At 46.1% G+C, this 17862-nt stretch overlaps 1 protein-coding gene across 3 annotated transcripts in view; it reads right to left on the bottom strand.

The window, feature by feature from the left end:
* LEKR1 (leucine, glutamate and lysine rich 1) overlaps window positions 1–17620 on the bottom strand; it is a 36828-nt gene extending 19208 nt beyond the window's left edge. For all 3 annotated transcript variants that reach the window (XR_008438653.1, XM_053986487.1, XM_053986488.1), the window contains exons 1-5: window positions 17521–17620; window positions 8393–8607; window positions 4360–4479; window positions 3784–3959; window positions 1992–2177 (exon numbers count right to left, since the gene is read on the bottom strand). Coding sequence is in view for 2 of the 3 variants with exons in the window: in XM_053986487.1 (XP_053842462.1) it covers window positions 1992–2177; window positions 3784–3959; window positions 4360–4479; window positions 8393–8607; window positions 17521–17568 (745 nt within the window). In the remaining variant the exon portion in view is untranslated. The remainder of the gene's footprint in view (window positions 1–1991; window positions 2178–3783; window positions 3960–4359; window positions 4480–8392; window positions 8608–17520) is intronic.
* Window positions 17621–17862: the final 242 nt, after the last annotated feature.

Below are 17862 nucleotides of genomic sequence, written 5' to 3'. Positions count from 1 at the left end.
TGTTTGCTCCCACTCATTTATTTTAATACAATGGCAAACTCATTTCATATTTAATGATCGTTTCATGAAGAAAATCCTGTTAGGTATTTCAAAGAGAACCATTTTTATCAGCAGTGCATTAACTGGGTTTATTACCTCGATCCAGCAATGTGTTCCCTAGAGCAGACCCCTTGAAATCCTCCTGGATTTGTGTTTTACTGATCCATTCAGGAAGGGTGGAATCCAAATGCCTGAGCCAGCAGCTTTCCTGCCTTGCAACCTCCTTCTGGATACCCACATCAAACGTTTTACTGCTTCTTAATAACTCATTTATTAGCAAGTGACTGCTACATTTTATTAATAAGTTTTAAAATGCCTCACATAAAACATCAACCAGCTTAGATGGTATTTTTACTCATCATTAAGATTTTGCAGGGTCCTGATATTCTGTATGAATTCCATATATGGAATTAGCTGTGTTTTTAGCTATGTTTTCTCCATAAAATCACAGTTGTTTTATATTTCACTGCAAATTTTCAACCTGGGGTAGTGGAAGGTGTCCCTGCCCATGGTAGGGGGTGGAATGGGATGAGCTTTAAGGTCCCTCCCAACCCAAACCATTCCAGGATCCTGTGATAATTAATTGTGATGGGCTGATGCAACGTGCCATTTCAGGGAAGCAAATTCAGGTTTTCAGAAGATCCAAGAAGCCATGCAGGCCCCCCAAAAATACAGAACTCATTGAACAACCTTTAAAAACATAATCAAATAGAGACTGCAAAAACCTCTCTCTTAAGATAAGAATTGTGAGATAAGGCAATTGCACATGGAGTTAAAGGAGGACAAAGGTGGAAATGGAAGTGTTTGTTTGCCACGCTCATGAACAAACCCTGAACTCATTGTTTGCAGCAGCCTCTGGAGAAAGCAGAGGGGAAAGGGGAACTCAGCTAAGGGCAGTTTTCCCATCACATAAATACAGCAATACAAGTGTTTGATGTTATGATGCTAACCCAGGTATTTCAGAGTGTGGGAGATCACCTGATGAGATTTCGTGTCCACTGCTCCTTATTATTTCTACAAAGACAGAAGGTGTCTTTGCTGGAGCATTTTAACATGATTGTTTTTATTGCTATAAAACCAAACCAATCCAATGTGAATATGTGACATGATTCTATTATTGCACTGGAATAATGAGTGCCATGGCCATGCCCAGCACAGGGGTTGGTGACTCAGGATGGGATCTCACAGCTGCTGTTTCCACAGCTGCTGAAGGAGCAGGGAAGCTCCCCCACCCCTGTGACCTCCTGCTTGCAGTGTGTCCCCACGCTGAGCACAGGGCAGCTGGGGACTGCTGGGCCAGCCTGGGGACTCCAAACCCTGCCTGGAACAGCACAACCTCACACGGGCTCCCAAGGTGCTAAAATACCTCTGAGCCAGAGCTGTGACAGCAAGAGAAAAGAGATCCAAGAGATAGCCACAGAAATAATCCTTTTGCAGTGAGTTTTTGTCTGCACACAGCTCCCAGGGTGTCATTTCAAGTGCTGTCACAGCTCCCACCCTTTTCAAGAGCATTCTCTGCTTCCTGAGACACAATCAAGGGCAGATCATTAGTCTGCTGTTTAATGACTCAGAGAAAAGGGTCTGGCCTGGCCTGGCCTGCTTTTCAGTCCTGCTCTGAGAGCCAGAAGTCCTTGCTGGTCCTGCACTCAAAAGGAGACCAATTCTTTGAATTTTACCCTCAGAGCCTGGTGGACAATTAACAACAGGATTGTATTCCACCACCTTCATTATTTTCCTCTTTTTCTTCACTTGCCTTCCCAGTCAGCTGCCTGGTGCTCCCAGCAGAGTTCCAGACTCCTTGGAATGACATTCCCTCCTTCTGACTGCACAAAACTCACCTTTTATTCAGGCCTGCTGAGTCTTTTCACAGTAACAACCACAACTTCGGTGCTTTTAAAAACTTTTTTTTTTCCCCTGGGATTTTTGCTAGAAAAGATAAAAACTTCTCTTACCCAGAGTTTCCTTCTGCAGCTCCCGGCACCGACTCTGGAGCTCGTTCCCCTGCTGAAGGGAAGTTTGGAGCTGCTGAGTTTTCAGCTCAACTGTGTCAGCCACCTCAGTGAGGTGTTTGACCTTCTCCTGGAGACACTCGTTCTCCCGCTGGGATTTTGCCAATCTTTGGTTCAATTTGGGTATTTCTGAGGAGGCAAAACAAACCTGTGTTGACTGTTGCTATTTTATGTTAATCAAGAACATCAAAGCTTTTAAAAGGCATCAACAAAAATATTGTGGGGCTAAATTGTTTTGATGTAAAAAGCTGGATTTGAGGATGGGTGTGATATTCCTGGTGTGGCACTAGTCTGAAGTGGGAAATGTTGGATGAGGGATACAGAGCCTGTGTAGGAAAGGCTCCACTCCTGCTCCCACACAGATCCTCTGTGTATTGGGAGTACTACAACAAACAGAACAAGGAATACTCCAGAAAAACAGCCCTGAAATGTATGGGTCCCTCTGAGCTGAGGATGTCTGCAGGGATGTGCAGCCTGAGAGGAATCCTCAGGACTCAGGAGCCTTCCTGTGTCACATGGACACTGCAGCTCACTGCTCCTACAGGAGGGAAGATTTGGGGGGGATGTTCTGGGCTCACATCTGCAGCAGGCCCAGGGCCCCCAGCTCCTGCTGGCTCAGTGTCTCAGTGGGTTCCTCCTCTCCAGGCACAGCTGCCCCCGGAGCCCTTCCCAGTGGGAACAAAGCAATCCTTGAGGAATTCACTGCCCACAGCCCAGGAAGCACAGCCCACTGGGCAGCTGCTGTGCCAAACAGCTCCAGGGCTCCTGAGCTGCTCCAGGCACAAAGGTTTCACCAGAGCTGTGGATCTGCACTGGAGCTCACAGGGACAGGGGGAGGTGGGAGATGCACAGCCCCCAGCCTGCCCTCAAAGCCCTGACCAAACTGACCCCCAGAGGATAATCTGGTCAACAGTGGGATCTTTGGGCTGTCCTGTGCATGGACAGGAGCAGACTTGATCCTTGTGGATTCCCCCCAACTCAGGATATTCTGTGATTTCGTGATTCGATGAAACAGCAGCTCATCCACACTGAAAAACTCTAGGAAAGGAATATGTCTGATTATTATTCCTGAAGGCCTTTAAAGCTGTAAACTGGGCACGGGGCCAGCTGGGAAGCTGTGGCTGGTGCAGTCTGTAATTGCACCACTGCACGCTGTTTGCAGTGAAACCAAGCTCAGCAGAAATGGTATCCAAGGCTCACTCTGAGTCAGCCTGAGGCTGGGCACGGCCCCTCCTGAGCAAGCTCTGGGCTCTCCTTGCTCCCAGCTCCCCTGGCCCTTGTGGGAGCAGGAAGCAGCCTGGGGCCAAGGGAATTCTGGCCAGCCCAGGGCTGCTCCCTGTCCCCTGCAGGCCCAAGGACCACTCAGATAAGGAGGGCTGCACTTGGCAGTTTGTTCTCACTCAGGAACGGGAGTGGGGAGAGCTGCTGCTGTTGGGTGTGGGTTTGCTCCAGAAGTCCTTGCACTCAAAATGAGACCAGTTCTTTGAATTTTACCCTCAGAGCCTGATGTTCTGCTTAAGCTGGACAATTAACAGCAGGATTGTATTTCACCACCTTCATTACTTTCCTCTTTTCCTTCACTTGCCCTCCCAGTCAGCTGGAAGGGAAGGGGTGCAGCCTGGCCAGTTTGGGGGGCAGCACTGCAGGACACTCCAGCAGCTCCCACAAGGATGCTGGACCATCACCCTGGAGGATCCTTTTTTCTCTTGCCCAAAATGGTTGCAGGATGATTTACCTGTCAGAGCTTCTTTGCTCATGGCTTTTATTTGCCGAAAAATTTCTTCCTTCATGGCAGCAAAGTTCTCCATGTTGGTGGAGATGACCTCTTTAATACTGTCTAGTTCACTTCTAATGAAGGGGAACAGTGAGACAGCCTTGTTCAGGGTGGAGCAATGGTGTTCCAGGGTAGTTCTGCAAGAAAGAAAATACACCAGATGTATATTTATAAATTATTCTATAAATAAAAGCTGGGAATTGAATTAAGCTTGACTACTACTTTCCCATTATCTGATAATTTATACTGTATTGGGTTACAATAATTGAGTGTATGAAATGTGCTGTGTATTGAATATATGTATAATAAGTTTCCCCATCTAAATGTTTAGAGCTTTTATACATAAATGAAGAAAACTGGGTTTGTTTCATCATTTCAAAATCCTGTACAGGAAATTGTACAATCATTTTTAATTGAGAAATCAGAGTAATCATGTTTAAATGACTGTATGCCCAGGTTTATGGTGAATCTTTATAAACAATACATATGCAAGAAATAGAGCATTTCCAACATCAACATTTCTTTTTGGGTTCTCACCTGAGCACCTGTGACTGCTTGTAGGCAGCTTCCTTCTCCTCCTGGAAATACTGCAAATCAGCTTTCACAGATTTCATCTCCTCCTGCTTGGTTTTAAGTTCCACTGTCAGGGTTTTTATCCTACAGATGTAAATAAAATAATCAGAATTGTTTGCACCAATAATCAACCTCCAAGTTTGGTTTGAGGTTTCTCAGGGCAGGAGCCAGCTCTGTGCTGGCCTCAGGCACAGCAAACACCCCCAGAACCTTCCCCCCAAGGTGTTCTTCACCTCTAACATTTACCTTGGGAACTTCTCTTTGCAGCACCAGTTTGTTTCTCAGGCACAGCTATCCCAGTGTAAATAAACACAGTTTTAAACATTGCTCTTTCAACAATTCAGCATTTGCTCCCATAATTGCCAGGAAATGAATGGAACTGCACAGGAATAAAAGAGGTGAATCCAATTCCCTTCCTGTGGAACACTGAGGAACAATCCCACACAGCACATCAGCCCCAGCTGTTTTCTGTAGATAACCATCCTAAAGCAGCCTTCCAGCCCCAAAAATACCACTCCAGTGACAAGCAACTGTTAAAAACCAGCCCCTGTTTAAGCTTTCAACACCTACTGCTCACACAGAGAAAATGATCTATTCGTCTGGGGGTGACTCATTGCCACAAGTAAATAAGAAATGTTTGAATAGACAAGAATTTTACAAAACCAGAGGCTGGCAGAAGCACTACATCAGCCTTGGCTTCAATTTTAAACAGCAGAAGAGAATGAGAAAGATTTATGCTGAAAATACATAAAAATTAAACCAAACTATAACAGTGCATTAGTTACTGTTATCACACAGATCAGCACCAAAATGCACATTTAAAAAAATACTAGTCCTGGTTAAGAAACCTGGATCTGCAGACAAAATCTGAACTGAAGATCTGGGGGTTAAAAAGCAAGGTTTTGGGGCTCAATTTGGATCCCTGAAACAGAAAGAAAAAATTGAAAAAATTAAAAATTGAAGACATTCCTGACATTACCATTTTAGGAAATGTTACCCTTTGCTACCTGCAAATTTCCAGTAGGTGGAGAGCAGGAGGGGAGAGATAAAATCTGTTGGATTGTGGCTGGGAGCAGAGCTGTTGTCACTCACAAGAAAATGTCCATTCCCTAAACAGCTACAGGAATTCAAATCCACGTTTGCAGCTGAGGAAAAAAGCAGGGATTTATCACTGACCACTAACAAATCCAAACTCTGGGAGCCAGGGAGAGCCAGATGCTCATTTTCCATTCTTCTTCTAGAATGAAGTATTCTAGAATGGAGTATTTGAATATCTTTTGGATTAAAAAGAAACTGGTAAATAAGGAAAGACATTTTTTCTTCCTCTTTCCGTTCCAGAGCTGACATTAAAGGGATGTTTCTGCATGTCCTGGTCAGTCACACACTAAAGAACCCGTGGAAAAGGCAAGACACACCGCTGTTACCATCGCAAGGAAGCAAAATGAACACGTTATTTTGGGGCTTTTTAGCACACAGGGAGATCCCAATGGATGGTTAAAAGCCGGCATTTAGAGAACGGTGGGAACGCAGTGATCTCAGCCCGCCCCGCAGTGAGAATTCCCAGCCGTGCTGGCATCCCCCCGTGCTCCCGGGACACAGGAGCGGCGCTGCCCGGAGCTGGAGTCACCCCCATGCTCACAGGAGCACCCTCAGTGTCCCACTGCACACAGGAGCAGCTCCTGTGCTCCAGGGGATTTCAGGAGTTCCAGGCACAGCAATCCATCCCCGCTGGGATGGAGCAGCACCGGCACTGCCAGCAAGGACAGGATGCACACGGGAGCCTGGAACACTCTGTCCGAAAAAAAAAAAAAAAAACTCCACCCAGCATTTTCACTGTCATGAAATTTTGGAGCTGCCCAGAGCCAGGAGCTGCCCACTTTCATTTCACAGCCGGGAGCTGCTCATTTTCAGTTCAGGAAGTGGTGAAGTCACCACCTCTGGAAGCATTCAAGGCATGTGTGGATGTGGCAATGAGGACATCTTTAGCATTTGCATCTATTTTACATTTCCTACACTGGATGCGGCTGAATCTTGCTAATTCAATTAGAGTAATTCAATTAATTATCAAGACTGAAGTGATTTTAACACAGAATGAGGTTGAATAGCTGAGTGGGATCAGTGCAGTTGGTTCCCCTTCTCCTGCCAGGATCCCAAAGGAAAGGGAACTAAGGACAGGCAAACTCCCAGGTGGCTTTCAGGGTTAACCACAGCTGCCAACAGGAGTACCTGAACCTGGAGGGAGCAGAAACCTGAAACAGTCTGCAGCTGATAAGAGATTCAATCCCTTGGTCTAGCAGAGATAAAAGTAAGAAAAAGGCATGTTTGGCTTCTGGGAGCAGTGATTTGTCAGCCTGGCCAGCCCCAGGATGTTGAATAGCTTATACCACAGCACAAGGTAGTCAGAGAGGCCCAGGACAGCAAGGAGAAGATAAGGAATATTCAGCCAAGTTTCTTAACAAGGCACAAAGGTTGATTTATGGCTGGAATGGAAACCTACTGCAAGTACTCCACTTGATTTCAGCAGCTTTTAAATCAAGTGGAGCCTTAGGGGGGGGAAAAGTGCAGAGATAAAAATTTTATTAACTGTTCCAGCTTTACTAGAAAAAGTCAGCTCGATGAAAATTTAAAGTTTAGCTCTGGCAAATGATCCTCAACAGGAAGAATGTGCTGTCAGTGCATTTGCTCACACACTGGCACCAGAGCTGCCAGCCAGGGTCATTAAGGGGACAAGGAGCAAACAAGCTTTAAAAATAGATATTAAACCACAGAAAATATTAAATATTGGGAAGGAGGGGTGGAAGATGTTAAATTTAAATGAAAAAGATATTGCAAGAAACATTATGAGTAATTTACAAGATAAATGCATTTTGTTCACTTTTGCAGGAACTTGTGCTCTAAAATGAATCTTTTATTAGTAATATTAGCAAGCAAAAGCCTAACTAAGTCCATTAATTAATTTTTTAACAGTATTTGAGTGATTCTCCCAAAAAAAGCAGGTTTCCAAAGCATTTCAGTCCAATCTCAAGAGCACTTTCAGCTCTAGATCCCTTGGTGTGAGGCAGTCACACAAGGAACACCCCTCCTGGGAATCCCAAAAGTCAAACTGAGCTGATAATTAAAATTAGAACCCCATCCTCACAAAAAACTTCTGTTTGAGTCAGATGAGCAAAAGGTTACCCAGGAGTTTCTGTTAGCCTCAATCTATCAGTAGCAAACTCAAGCAAACTGCATTTTTATAAAGTATCTTTTATGAATTGACTAAAAACATCAATTATTTATAGTCCTACTGTAATCAATTAATGGAATATAACAATAGATTCCAAAATATGTGCATGGAAAAGGATACAAACCCTGTAAATATGAGCTGAAAGAACACACTTAAAGGTCCTAATTGTGCCCTGAAAATCCAAATGTGGCTCTGAGAGCTATCATTAATTACTGGAGTTTTATGGTACCAAACTCCCCCTTTAACTGGGGCCTTCCCATCAGTGTAAGGATGTGAAAGCTCCTGTTTGTGAAGCACAATGCCCCTGGCAGTTCCTCATTGCTTTAGGGTTCTGTACCAGCCCTGCAGAGAGGGAATCCTGAGATTGCCAGGGAAGAACACTGGGAATTCTTTATTGTGAGACAGCCCAAATTTCAGAGCTGTGGAACTCCCAATCCTGTGGAATTTCATCTGGAATATTAGAGATTTATTCCAAGATGATAAGATGAGATATTAATCAATTCCCCTGGGGAGGGTGTGCAGGGGAAATCCCTCTGAGTGCCTTCTGGCCTTTCCTTCACCTTCCACATATTGACTGCTCCTAAAACTGCTCAGGAATCCTGAACCTGCTTCCACAGGACACTAGGAAAGATGATTCAAATCAGGTATTACAGTGTACATGGGCCATCTGAGAAAAGAAAGACAAATGTTATTTGTATTTTAAGCTGCTTTGGGCTGAAATTCCCTGCCACACACAGGAGAGGATCAGCAGAGGAGATGATGTGCTCTGACCTTTCAGTTTTGGATTCGCTCTCAGCCCGGCAGCGCTCAAGGTCGTGGTGAAGAGCCTGCAATTCTGCCTGAAGCCTCTGCTCCCGTTCTAGACTTCCCTTATAAACTTTAATCTCCTTCTCCATTGCTTTGACTTTGTCTTCCATCACCTTAAACTCATGGAGTGTCAGGTAGCTGACCCCGCAGTATTTGCACACTGTCTGCTCCCGGGACATCTACAAAGAGAGAAAATGCTTCAGATTGTCTCAGAGGAACAGGTTCAACAAAAAAAAAAAAAAACAAAAACCAAAAACCAAAAAAAAAAACCAAAAAAAAAAAAAAAAAAAAAAAAAAAAAAACACCAAAAAAGAAAAAAAAACACCTCAGTCACGCTAAGAAATAATAATAAATCCAAACAATTTAAACCACTTGCTGCTCTGGAACATTTAAGATCAGATGATGTTATTGCTTTAACAAATAAAGACAAAAATCTTCATTAGCAAAATGAACCCCAGCTAGAGCAGCACTTTTCCTTCCTGGCAACTTCCCAAGATACATCAATTTGATATGTGGGAACTCCCACTGAAATGCTAAAGTACTTCTGAGTTAGGTTGGAGGTACTCATGGAAAAGGAAACGCTGTGTTTTATAAAGCAATTTCATTAATGAATCTGGGATTACCAGATAAATGTTATTTCTGTGGGTTTCCGACAGCTCACATCCAAGTGAAGGAGGCAAGATGAGGGACAGTGAATAAAGTGATGCGATCCACAATCTTCACAAAAATAATTCATGAGTGATGCTGATGTGGTGTCCATGGCACTGGGGGGCTGTGGAATCTGAAACCCCTTTGCCAGGAATGAAGGACTCAGGACTGATTGCAAAACACAGAGCATGTAACACCCATCCAATGGAAAGGCCATTTATTAAACTGGGAAACAGGCTTTTCCAACTGATCCAGTCATTAACCTTGAAGCAGGGAACACACAAGCACCTGCTCAAACAGTTTAAGTCCAATTAAGAAACTTTGTTTATACAGAAGAAGAAGAAAAAAAAAACAAGAGAGATGTTTAGAGACATTGGGATAAACAGAAAGAAACCCTACCCAGAGGAAAGAAAAGAGCTTTCAAAAATTATAAATTAAAGACTTATACAACAACCTTTAGGAGTTTAAATATAGCTTGATATAAACAGTGTTTCAGGGTGCCCTGGACAAGCTTTATTTCCCCATTTCTTAATGTTGCCCCAGTTTAAAACCCCCCTGGTTACAGCTGCTCTGAAGGAGCTGAAAATACAAGTTTATTTTTCCTGGCAGCTGCAGTCTGTGCTTGGAAACCTGAAACTGTTCTTCAGGATAAGTACCCCAAAGTTCCAAAGCACTGGAAAAGGACAAAACGAGCTGTGCAGGGAGCACAGGAGGGGGTTTTATCACAGAGAGGACACGGTGCTCTGTGCAGCACAGCCACTGCTGCTGCTCACACAAACAGCTGAGAACTTTCACTGCTTCTCCCATCAAAAACAAAAGAGAATCTCCAGGGGTCTGAACTGAAAAGGGTTTGTGCAAGTACCAAAACGTCTTCATTTTCAAAGTCAGTTTTGTTACTGAATTTCAAAACAAATGAAGTCACAGAACAACAAATACTCCCTGTCTGGGCTCATCTGGAAGTGCTCTCCTTCCCATCCATTCCTCAGGTGAAATGAAAATCTGGGAGGATTTCTGATCAGGTTGGATTTTTACAGTATTGGCTACAGAGTCAAAAAATCACACTATAGGAAAGGCTGTGTAAATCTGGACCTTGCTCTGCACATTAATAATTACCCTGCAAGCACTGCAGTAAGTGTACAGATTGAACAGCTTCCAAATATCCACCTTAATACATGAACAGTTCCCTGACACCAGGAATGGATTTGGCACACGTTGAGTGATGCCAGCCAAAGTTTAAACCCAGCACATCTGTCCAGGGTACCTGGAAAATTAACAGGACCCAGATGAAAGTGAATAGAGCAAGGAAGGCACTGACCTGATTTCCCATCCTAAATCCAAGGTTCCTCTCTCATGGAATCACAGAAGGGTTTGGGCTGGAAGGACCTTAAATCCCACCCAGTGCCAGCCCTGCCATGGCAGGGACACCTCCCACTGTCCCAGGTGCTCCCAGCCCTGTCCAGCCTGGCCTTGGGCACTGCCAGGGATCCAGGGGCAGCCACAGCTGCTCTGGGCACCCTGTGCCAGGGCCTGCCCACCCTGCCAGGGAACAATTCCTTCCCAAAATCCAATCTGACCCAGGAATTCCAATATCCCATCTATCCCTGGCCCCTGGCAGCCTTATAAATAAATTATGTTTCCATTCCATTTATCTAGCTCTGCTAGACCTTGTCTCTTAGACACCAAAGTTGACCAACCATTTCACAAAATCCATAGGAAACAAACTCATCAGTTTTTATGCTTACAAATTACCTCTTCTGGAGCAGTGAGATTGCTGAGTAACCACTAAGGATGTGTACTAAATACAAATGCATGGTTTTAGATTTCATATTTCACCGTTTCCATTTGATAAAAACACTGTTGCCATTTTAACTTCAAAGCAGGAAAAAAACAGGGGAAAATAGTTTGGAAGGAACAGAAAAGGAAACTATCAGAGCTCTGAGTAGAAAGGGGACTTGCATGTCCTGAGTGAGCACTGAGGACGAGCAGTGAACAGAAAAAATCAATTAGGAATTAAAGAAACAGTTTTGCTGAGGACAAAGTGCTTGATCTGGGAAGATATTTATCCATAAGACTTTGAGCTACAGTTGTGAGTGATGCACAGATGCTGTAAAGCATCTGGGGGAACAGTTTCCACTCTGCAGTTGGTTTTGGAAGGAAATATTATCCCCTGGTTACAAAGATTTCTTTAGCTACCAGGGCAAGGGGAGGACTGAGCCAAGAGGGATAATCACTCAAATTACATCTGTCTGACTCAGTTTCATCTGCAGAGCATAAGCTGTAAGGAAAAAAAAAAAAAAAAAAGAAAAGAAATTGGTGGTCTGGACCATTTTTAGCCTTTTGAATGATGAGACAGGAATTTGCACCACTTGAACTTGACCAAATAACTCCAGGGTGTGTCAGTTCATGCACCACCACCCCCCTCCTCTGGAATTCCACATTCCACCCACAAACACCCCACAACGGAGAGCTGGATTCCTGTTTAGAAGAGTGAGCTCCTCTCTCCTTTGGCAGGGCTTTGACATTGCAGCACCCAGCACACGGATCACCCATCCCAGAACCCCCTCCAAGAGCATCGAGTGGCACCACCCCACAGCACCCACGCCCCCCACGTGCCACATCCACAGGGCTGATAAATCCCTGCAGGGATGGGGACCCCAGCCCTGCCCTGGCAGCTGGGCCAGGCTGGACAGCCCTTTCCATGGAGAAATTCCTCACAACCACCCTGTGCTCCTTGGTCCACAGCGCTCGGTGGAGCTGTCAGGACTGAGATTGCTTCAGCAAGGACTGGTCAAAACCAAAAAACTCTGGATTTGTCCGAATTAAACTTGTAGCTGAAAACATAAAAGTCAAGAAAAAAGAAACCCTTATGATGCAGCTGGGTGGTCTTAAAGTATTTCTGTATGTTGATTTATTCTACCTTATTACCCAATTTTACTTTCTTTTTTGTTTCACTCCTCTCTCACATTATTTTCATGTGTCTCATCCTGTGTGTCCCTCTTCTGACACAGCAGTCAATTACCATTGCACAAAAAGAAAAGATGACTCAAACCACACCACTGATTTTTGAGGAAGAAAGGGGAGTCTTTTTGATGTATATGCAAAATGAAGAGGTACCAGATTGAAATTTATATTTGCCTTAGTCAAAGGAAGATTTTTTAAAAGGTCTCAGTGGAAACTTCACTTCTTTTAAAAGAAACAAAGTGTATTATGGGCCAAGTTTTCAATCAGCATCTACCCCAAAGCAATACAGATGGTACTGCTGAGCCACACTGTTCACATCATTATTTGCTCCCTGCCCGTAAAATCACAGTTGCAAAATAAAAACCCCTGTGCTTGCTTTGAACACATGAACAGTGGAGAAGCAGGCTGGGAGTAAAACCAGAAGGTTGCTTCATTCAAAACATGCCCTGGGATAATCCCTGTGTCACGACAGGAAATAACACGGGGAGCTCAGGTAGCTGAGCCCTGTGCAGCCTGGAGGAAAGCAGAACAATGAATCCTAACGCGTTCTCACACTCACACGAGCCTGCAAACACCAGCCCAGCGCCCCTTCCTGAGCTCCCCAGCTTCCTCGGGACGCGTCAGGGCACGTTCCAGCGGAGAACTCAACCCGAGGGCTGCCACAAAGCATCTGCTGACAAAACACAGCGCACAGAGGATGATTTAGCCCATTGTTAAGCAGACCTTTGCCTGAGTAAAACTCTCTGCGTCCCTAGGTGTGACTGTCAGGAGGCCCCTCCTGGCTGCACCCCGCGGGTGGGAGGTGAGGAGGTTCCAGTCCCTCCAGTTCCCAGCAGCACGCTTGGACACTGGCTGCAGAAAGGGTGGAAAGCCTTGGCTGCAGTGAACACAACCCTGGTTTTGTGAGAAAATCTTGGATATAGAGAACACAGCCCTGGGCTGATGAGAAAAGCTTGTGCTGCCTAGAGAGGGTGTGGAGTGTCCATCAGTGGAGAGACTGAACATCTGGATACAATCCCTGGAAGTGCCCACGGCCAGGCTGGACACTGGGCTTGGAGCCACCTGGGATGGTGGAAGGTGTCCCTGCCCACAGGACTTTGGGGTCCCTTCCAACCCAAACCATTCCAGGAGTTTCTCCCATTTCCAGAGCACTCCCCAGCCACTCAGAACACTCCCACAGCAGGAGCCTGACAACCCAACACCACAAAACATTACAAATTCCACAGCCCAGTGCTGAAAACCTCAGTGGGCAGTGGAGCAGCTTGGATTCTCCAGGAGAATTCAGAAGGTGGGGGCCAGCAGGATGCTGAAAAGGGCCCTGCCGTTCTACCACGCTTATCTGGAGGCCACAAATTGGAAATTTATCTGCTTTTAAATCCCTGCTGGTGCCAATGCAGCACGTCCCAAACACAGAGCTGTGCTGTCCTGGAGGACGGGACAGGCTCGTGGGCTCCCAACCACAGCTGGAACTCTGTGTTCCAGAAGCTTTCACAAGAAAACCCCAGCACTGGGTTCACAGAGAGCAGGAGAAGGGAAAGCTGACGTGATGTGCTCATACAGGGCCCATACTGTGCCCAATCTATAGCACACGTGGGAGAGGCACCGAGTACCCGTTTGCTACTTGTGGTGTACCCGATACTCTGGGGACACCACAGGACGTTCTGTCCTCACGGGGAACAGCTCAGCCTTCCTGCCCGGCCTGAGCTCCTCAGCTCCTGGGCTGACAGGACTCTCAATCTCTAAGGGTATCTTGGCCCTATTAATTTTATGATTTACAGTAACAAAGCTTAATTTTTTTTTTCCTGCCAAATAAAATATGTAATTAAATATAACTGTGTTTGCTGCTGTGAGGACTTGGGTCATTCTGTTGTTGTTCTGTTTCCTGTTCCAGGGAGATCCTCAGTGCAAAGCTGCTTCTTCCCTTCTATTTCCCTGCCACAAAGTCCAAAGGCACAAAAAAAGATTCATCTACCACTGGCAACAAACAACTTTTATATTTCACAAGGTGAAATATAAAAGCTTTGAGGAAAAATTAAACCAAAATAAAACATGAACCAAGCAACAAAACCAGAAGTCCCCAGAAATACACATCCATGACATTGGAGTCAAGGAAACACTAACTCCCTTCTGTACCCTGCTGGGCTCTGTGACACCTCTCAGGCTGAGTTTGCTCGCAGAAACTCTATGTAAATACATTAAAAATAGGCATTAAAAGCCACCGATTTCCATCTTTGCTAACAAGAAGTATGTAACTATAAATACAAAAGAATGCTATAAACTTTAATAATGGACATGTAGATGTTTTATTCCGCTATTGATTTTGTTTTTTTTCATTTAGCACCCATCTTGCAATGAATGAGAAACGCAATGTTGTGAAAGTGGTGTGAGAGCAGAAGAAGGAATGAGAGACAGAAGAAAGCAGGGATATGTAAAAGTTTTTACACTGTTCTCTGAGGCAAAATTGATCAGAACACGAAGAACCAAAGTCCCTTCACGTCTATCATTCCCTTAACAAAATGCTGAGAAATCCCCTTCCCTCTAGACTAAAACTTCCTTTCAAATAAAATCGTGATAAGCAGCTTGTGCAGCTCCAAGGAGAGGAACAACGAGAGCTCTGCAGGCTGCCCTGTGAGGCAGCTCCTGGATCCCGTGTGAGTGTCACAACCCAGCATCCATCCATCCATGCATCCATCCATGCATCCATCCATGCATCCATCCATGCATCATCCATCTATCCATCCATCTATCCATCCATCATCCATCTATCCATCCATCCATCCAGCATCCATCTATCCATCCATCCTTCCATCATCCATCCATCATCCATCTATCCATCCATCCAGCATCCATCCAGCATCCATCCATCCATCCATGCATCCATCAATCATCCATCATCCATCCATCCATCATCCATCCATCCATCCATCATCCATCCATGCATCCATCATCCATCCATGCATCCATCATCCATCCATGCATCCATCATCCATCCATGCATCATCCATCCATCCTTCCATCCATCATCCATCCATCCATGCATCCATCCATCCATGCATCATCCATCCATCATCCATCCATGCATCATCCATCCATCCTTCCATCCATCATCCATCCATGCATCATCCATCCATCATCCATCCATGCATCATCCATCCATCCTTCCATCCATCATCCATCCATCCATCCATCCATCCATCCATCCATCCATCCACCCCAGCGCCTGGCCAGGGAACACCCCTGGCACACGCTGGGCCGTGTCGGGAGCCAGCTGCAAGGGAGATTCCAAAGGAGAGGCTGTAAAATCTGGGCGGCAGAGAACGGGGAGGGAATGAGGGAATGCGGACGTGTGTGCAGAAAGGACGGGAGGTGCAAGGGCAGGAAATGGTGAGAATGACTTGTAACCATGCTGCAGCTACAACACCAGCCGGCTGAGGAGGAGATGAGCAACAGCACAGGATGTGTAAAACCCCTGGGTACACTTTCTCATCCCAAATCCCGGGCTGTCGCTGCCTTGGAGCTCACACGTGGCACGAGGAGGATGGGACAGGAGCAGAAGTCTATCCATATCTGGAAATCCTGCGTCTTCTGCACAGGATTTTTTGTTAAAGGTGTACCCAGCACTGGTGGGATCTCCAGAGATTGCCTGCCCCATCCTCTCCTTCGAGGGACAAGCTGAAGTGACAATCCCACTGGGAGAATTCCACAACGGCCTGGGAGAGCTGCTCCAGAGTTTCAGAGCAGTCAACCAAAGCACATCCAGAAATGTGAGGAAAAGACTCATTTGCACCTGGAAATGAACCACCACCTCCTGTGAGCAGTTACTGTGCCCTCAGGTATTTTCCAGAATGAGCAAACCCAGCTCTATTATCCTTTCTTAGAAGATTTTAAAGCTCATTACTATTTTTGCTCTTTTCTAAATTCCCATCAGTCACATCGTTATTTTTAAAGCCTGCAGCTCAGAACTGAAACCTCAACAGCCCTGGACAGAGGGACAACAAAGACCCAAGTTTCACAAGTGATTCCTATTACAATTACTGAGATGTTAAAACTATTAATACATTAACAGATTCTTTCTGTGTAACATCCCCTTGTTCATATTATTCTGCTTATGACCTGACTACAACTCTCATTGTTAAGTCTGACAAGGAGGTTATTATGGATTTTGTATTGATGCATTGGATTAATTTTAAATGACTTCTTTTTCCTAAGAATATGGCATTTAATGCTGTTCCCAGAGTGCTCACACCCCTTCCCGACTGGCACCAGCATATTCCTTATTGTAATCCAAGCTCCTGGCTCAGTGGTAACCAGCAGCCACTGACACTGCTGCTGACAGAATTAATGTCACTGCCCTGGCTGCTGCTCCCTCCTTGTGCCAGCATAAGCCTAGCACATGGAGCAGGAACTGCTCCCAACATAAAACAGGCTCAAGTGCCACCAAACTGCAGCTTGAAGTCGTTAAAGGAAATATTAAGCAGTAACAAGCTCCAGGAGGATTCCCTCATCCAACAGTTTGGTACAACTGTTTCTGTGAGAAGCTTACACTGATTTTTGCTCACCACTGTACCCCGTTGGGGCTAAAAAAACTAACTGCTAAATAAACAAACTTAGTGGGACCCTTCCTGCTACCAAAACAGCTGCTCACGAGTCTGAAAGTGTTCCACAGTTTCTTCCCTTCTTTTTTTTTTTTTTTTTTTAAGGCTAAGTATTCCTTTCCCCTTTCTTTGTCTATCGTACCCACCCTTGATTTCTCAGAAATAATCTCAGAAATTGTCTGAACAGCTTCCTGGACTAAGCCAGGGAGAATTTCTCCAGGCTGAGTACACAAAGCTTTTAAATGACTTGTCAATTATGAGCTGCAGAGCGAGGAATGAGGACGGCTGGGTGTTGCACTGCCAGAGTGAAAACCTGATAGTGTTACAGAAAGTGACTCGTGTTCCACTTGAGTGCAGCCTCCTCCTAAATTGAGCCATATAAACAACAGCGCTGTTACACCGGCAATCATCTGTCTCGCAAACAAAAGAACACACAGAGACACGAGGGGAGAGGAAGGGGAATGTTCCGTCCTTTCGTGTGTTTGATACTCCTCTGGAACATGTCATGCTCTGCAGTCCTTCCGAACTCCCGGCAGCAAAACACGCCAGAAAGGGGAAATCTGAGACTCACCTGCAGCGACAGCCCCGGCACAGGGCGAGGTGTTCTCCGAGAATCACCTGCAGCGACAGCCCCGGCACAGGGCGAGGTGTTCTCCGAGAATCACCTGCAGCGACAGCCCCGGCACAGACTCAGGTGTTCCTCTGCAGGGTTCCTACAGAATTACTGGAATTACACCGCACAAAGAGTGAGGAAACCCAACACCCCACCTAACCCAGGACCAAAATGTACAGCTAATGAATGCACCGCTGCTCACAGGCCTGTGCAACATCCCTGAACTGCTGCGGGAGCTCCGAGTGTTGGGGGTCTGGCATTTCCACAGCTCGTACCTTGCGGATCTCCTCGGGCAGCGCGTGGACGGGGCCGCGCCGCTCCATGGCCTCCCGCAGGCTCGGCGGCGGGCTCCGGGAGCGGCGGGGGGCTCGGGGCTCGGGGCTCCAGGAGCGGCGGGGGGCTCGGGGGTCAGGGCCCGCCGGGGTCCCGGCAAGGGGGACCCGTGAGGGGCGGGGGGGGCGCGGCGGCCGCCGCCATTTTGTGGCCGCGGCGTCCGCCGTAACCGCGGCAACGGCGCATGCGCGTCAGAGCGGCTGCCGTGAGGGGGCCGGGGGAGCGCGGCCCGGGCTGGCCGCGGGGTCGGGGGTAAATGCGCCCCAAAGACCCTCCCTGACACC

This window comes from Vidua macroura, chromosome 10, assembly GCF_024509145.1.
Source record: "Vidua macroura isolate BioBank_ID:100142 chromosome 10, ASM2450914v1, whole genome shotgun sequence".
NCBI lineage: Eukaryota > Metazoa > Chordata > Aves > Passeriformes > Viduidae > Vidua > Vidua macroura.
This window is presented reverse-complemented; position numbering and strand designations above follow the sequence as displayed.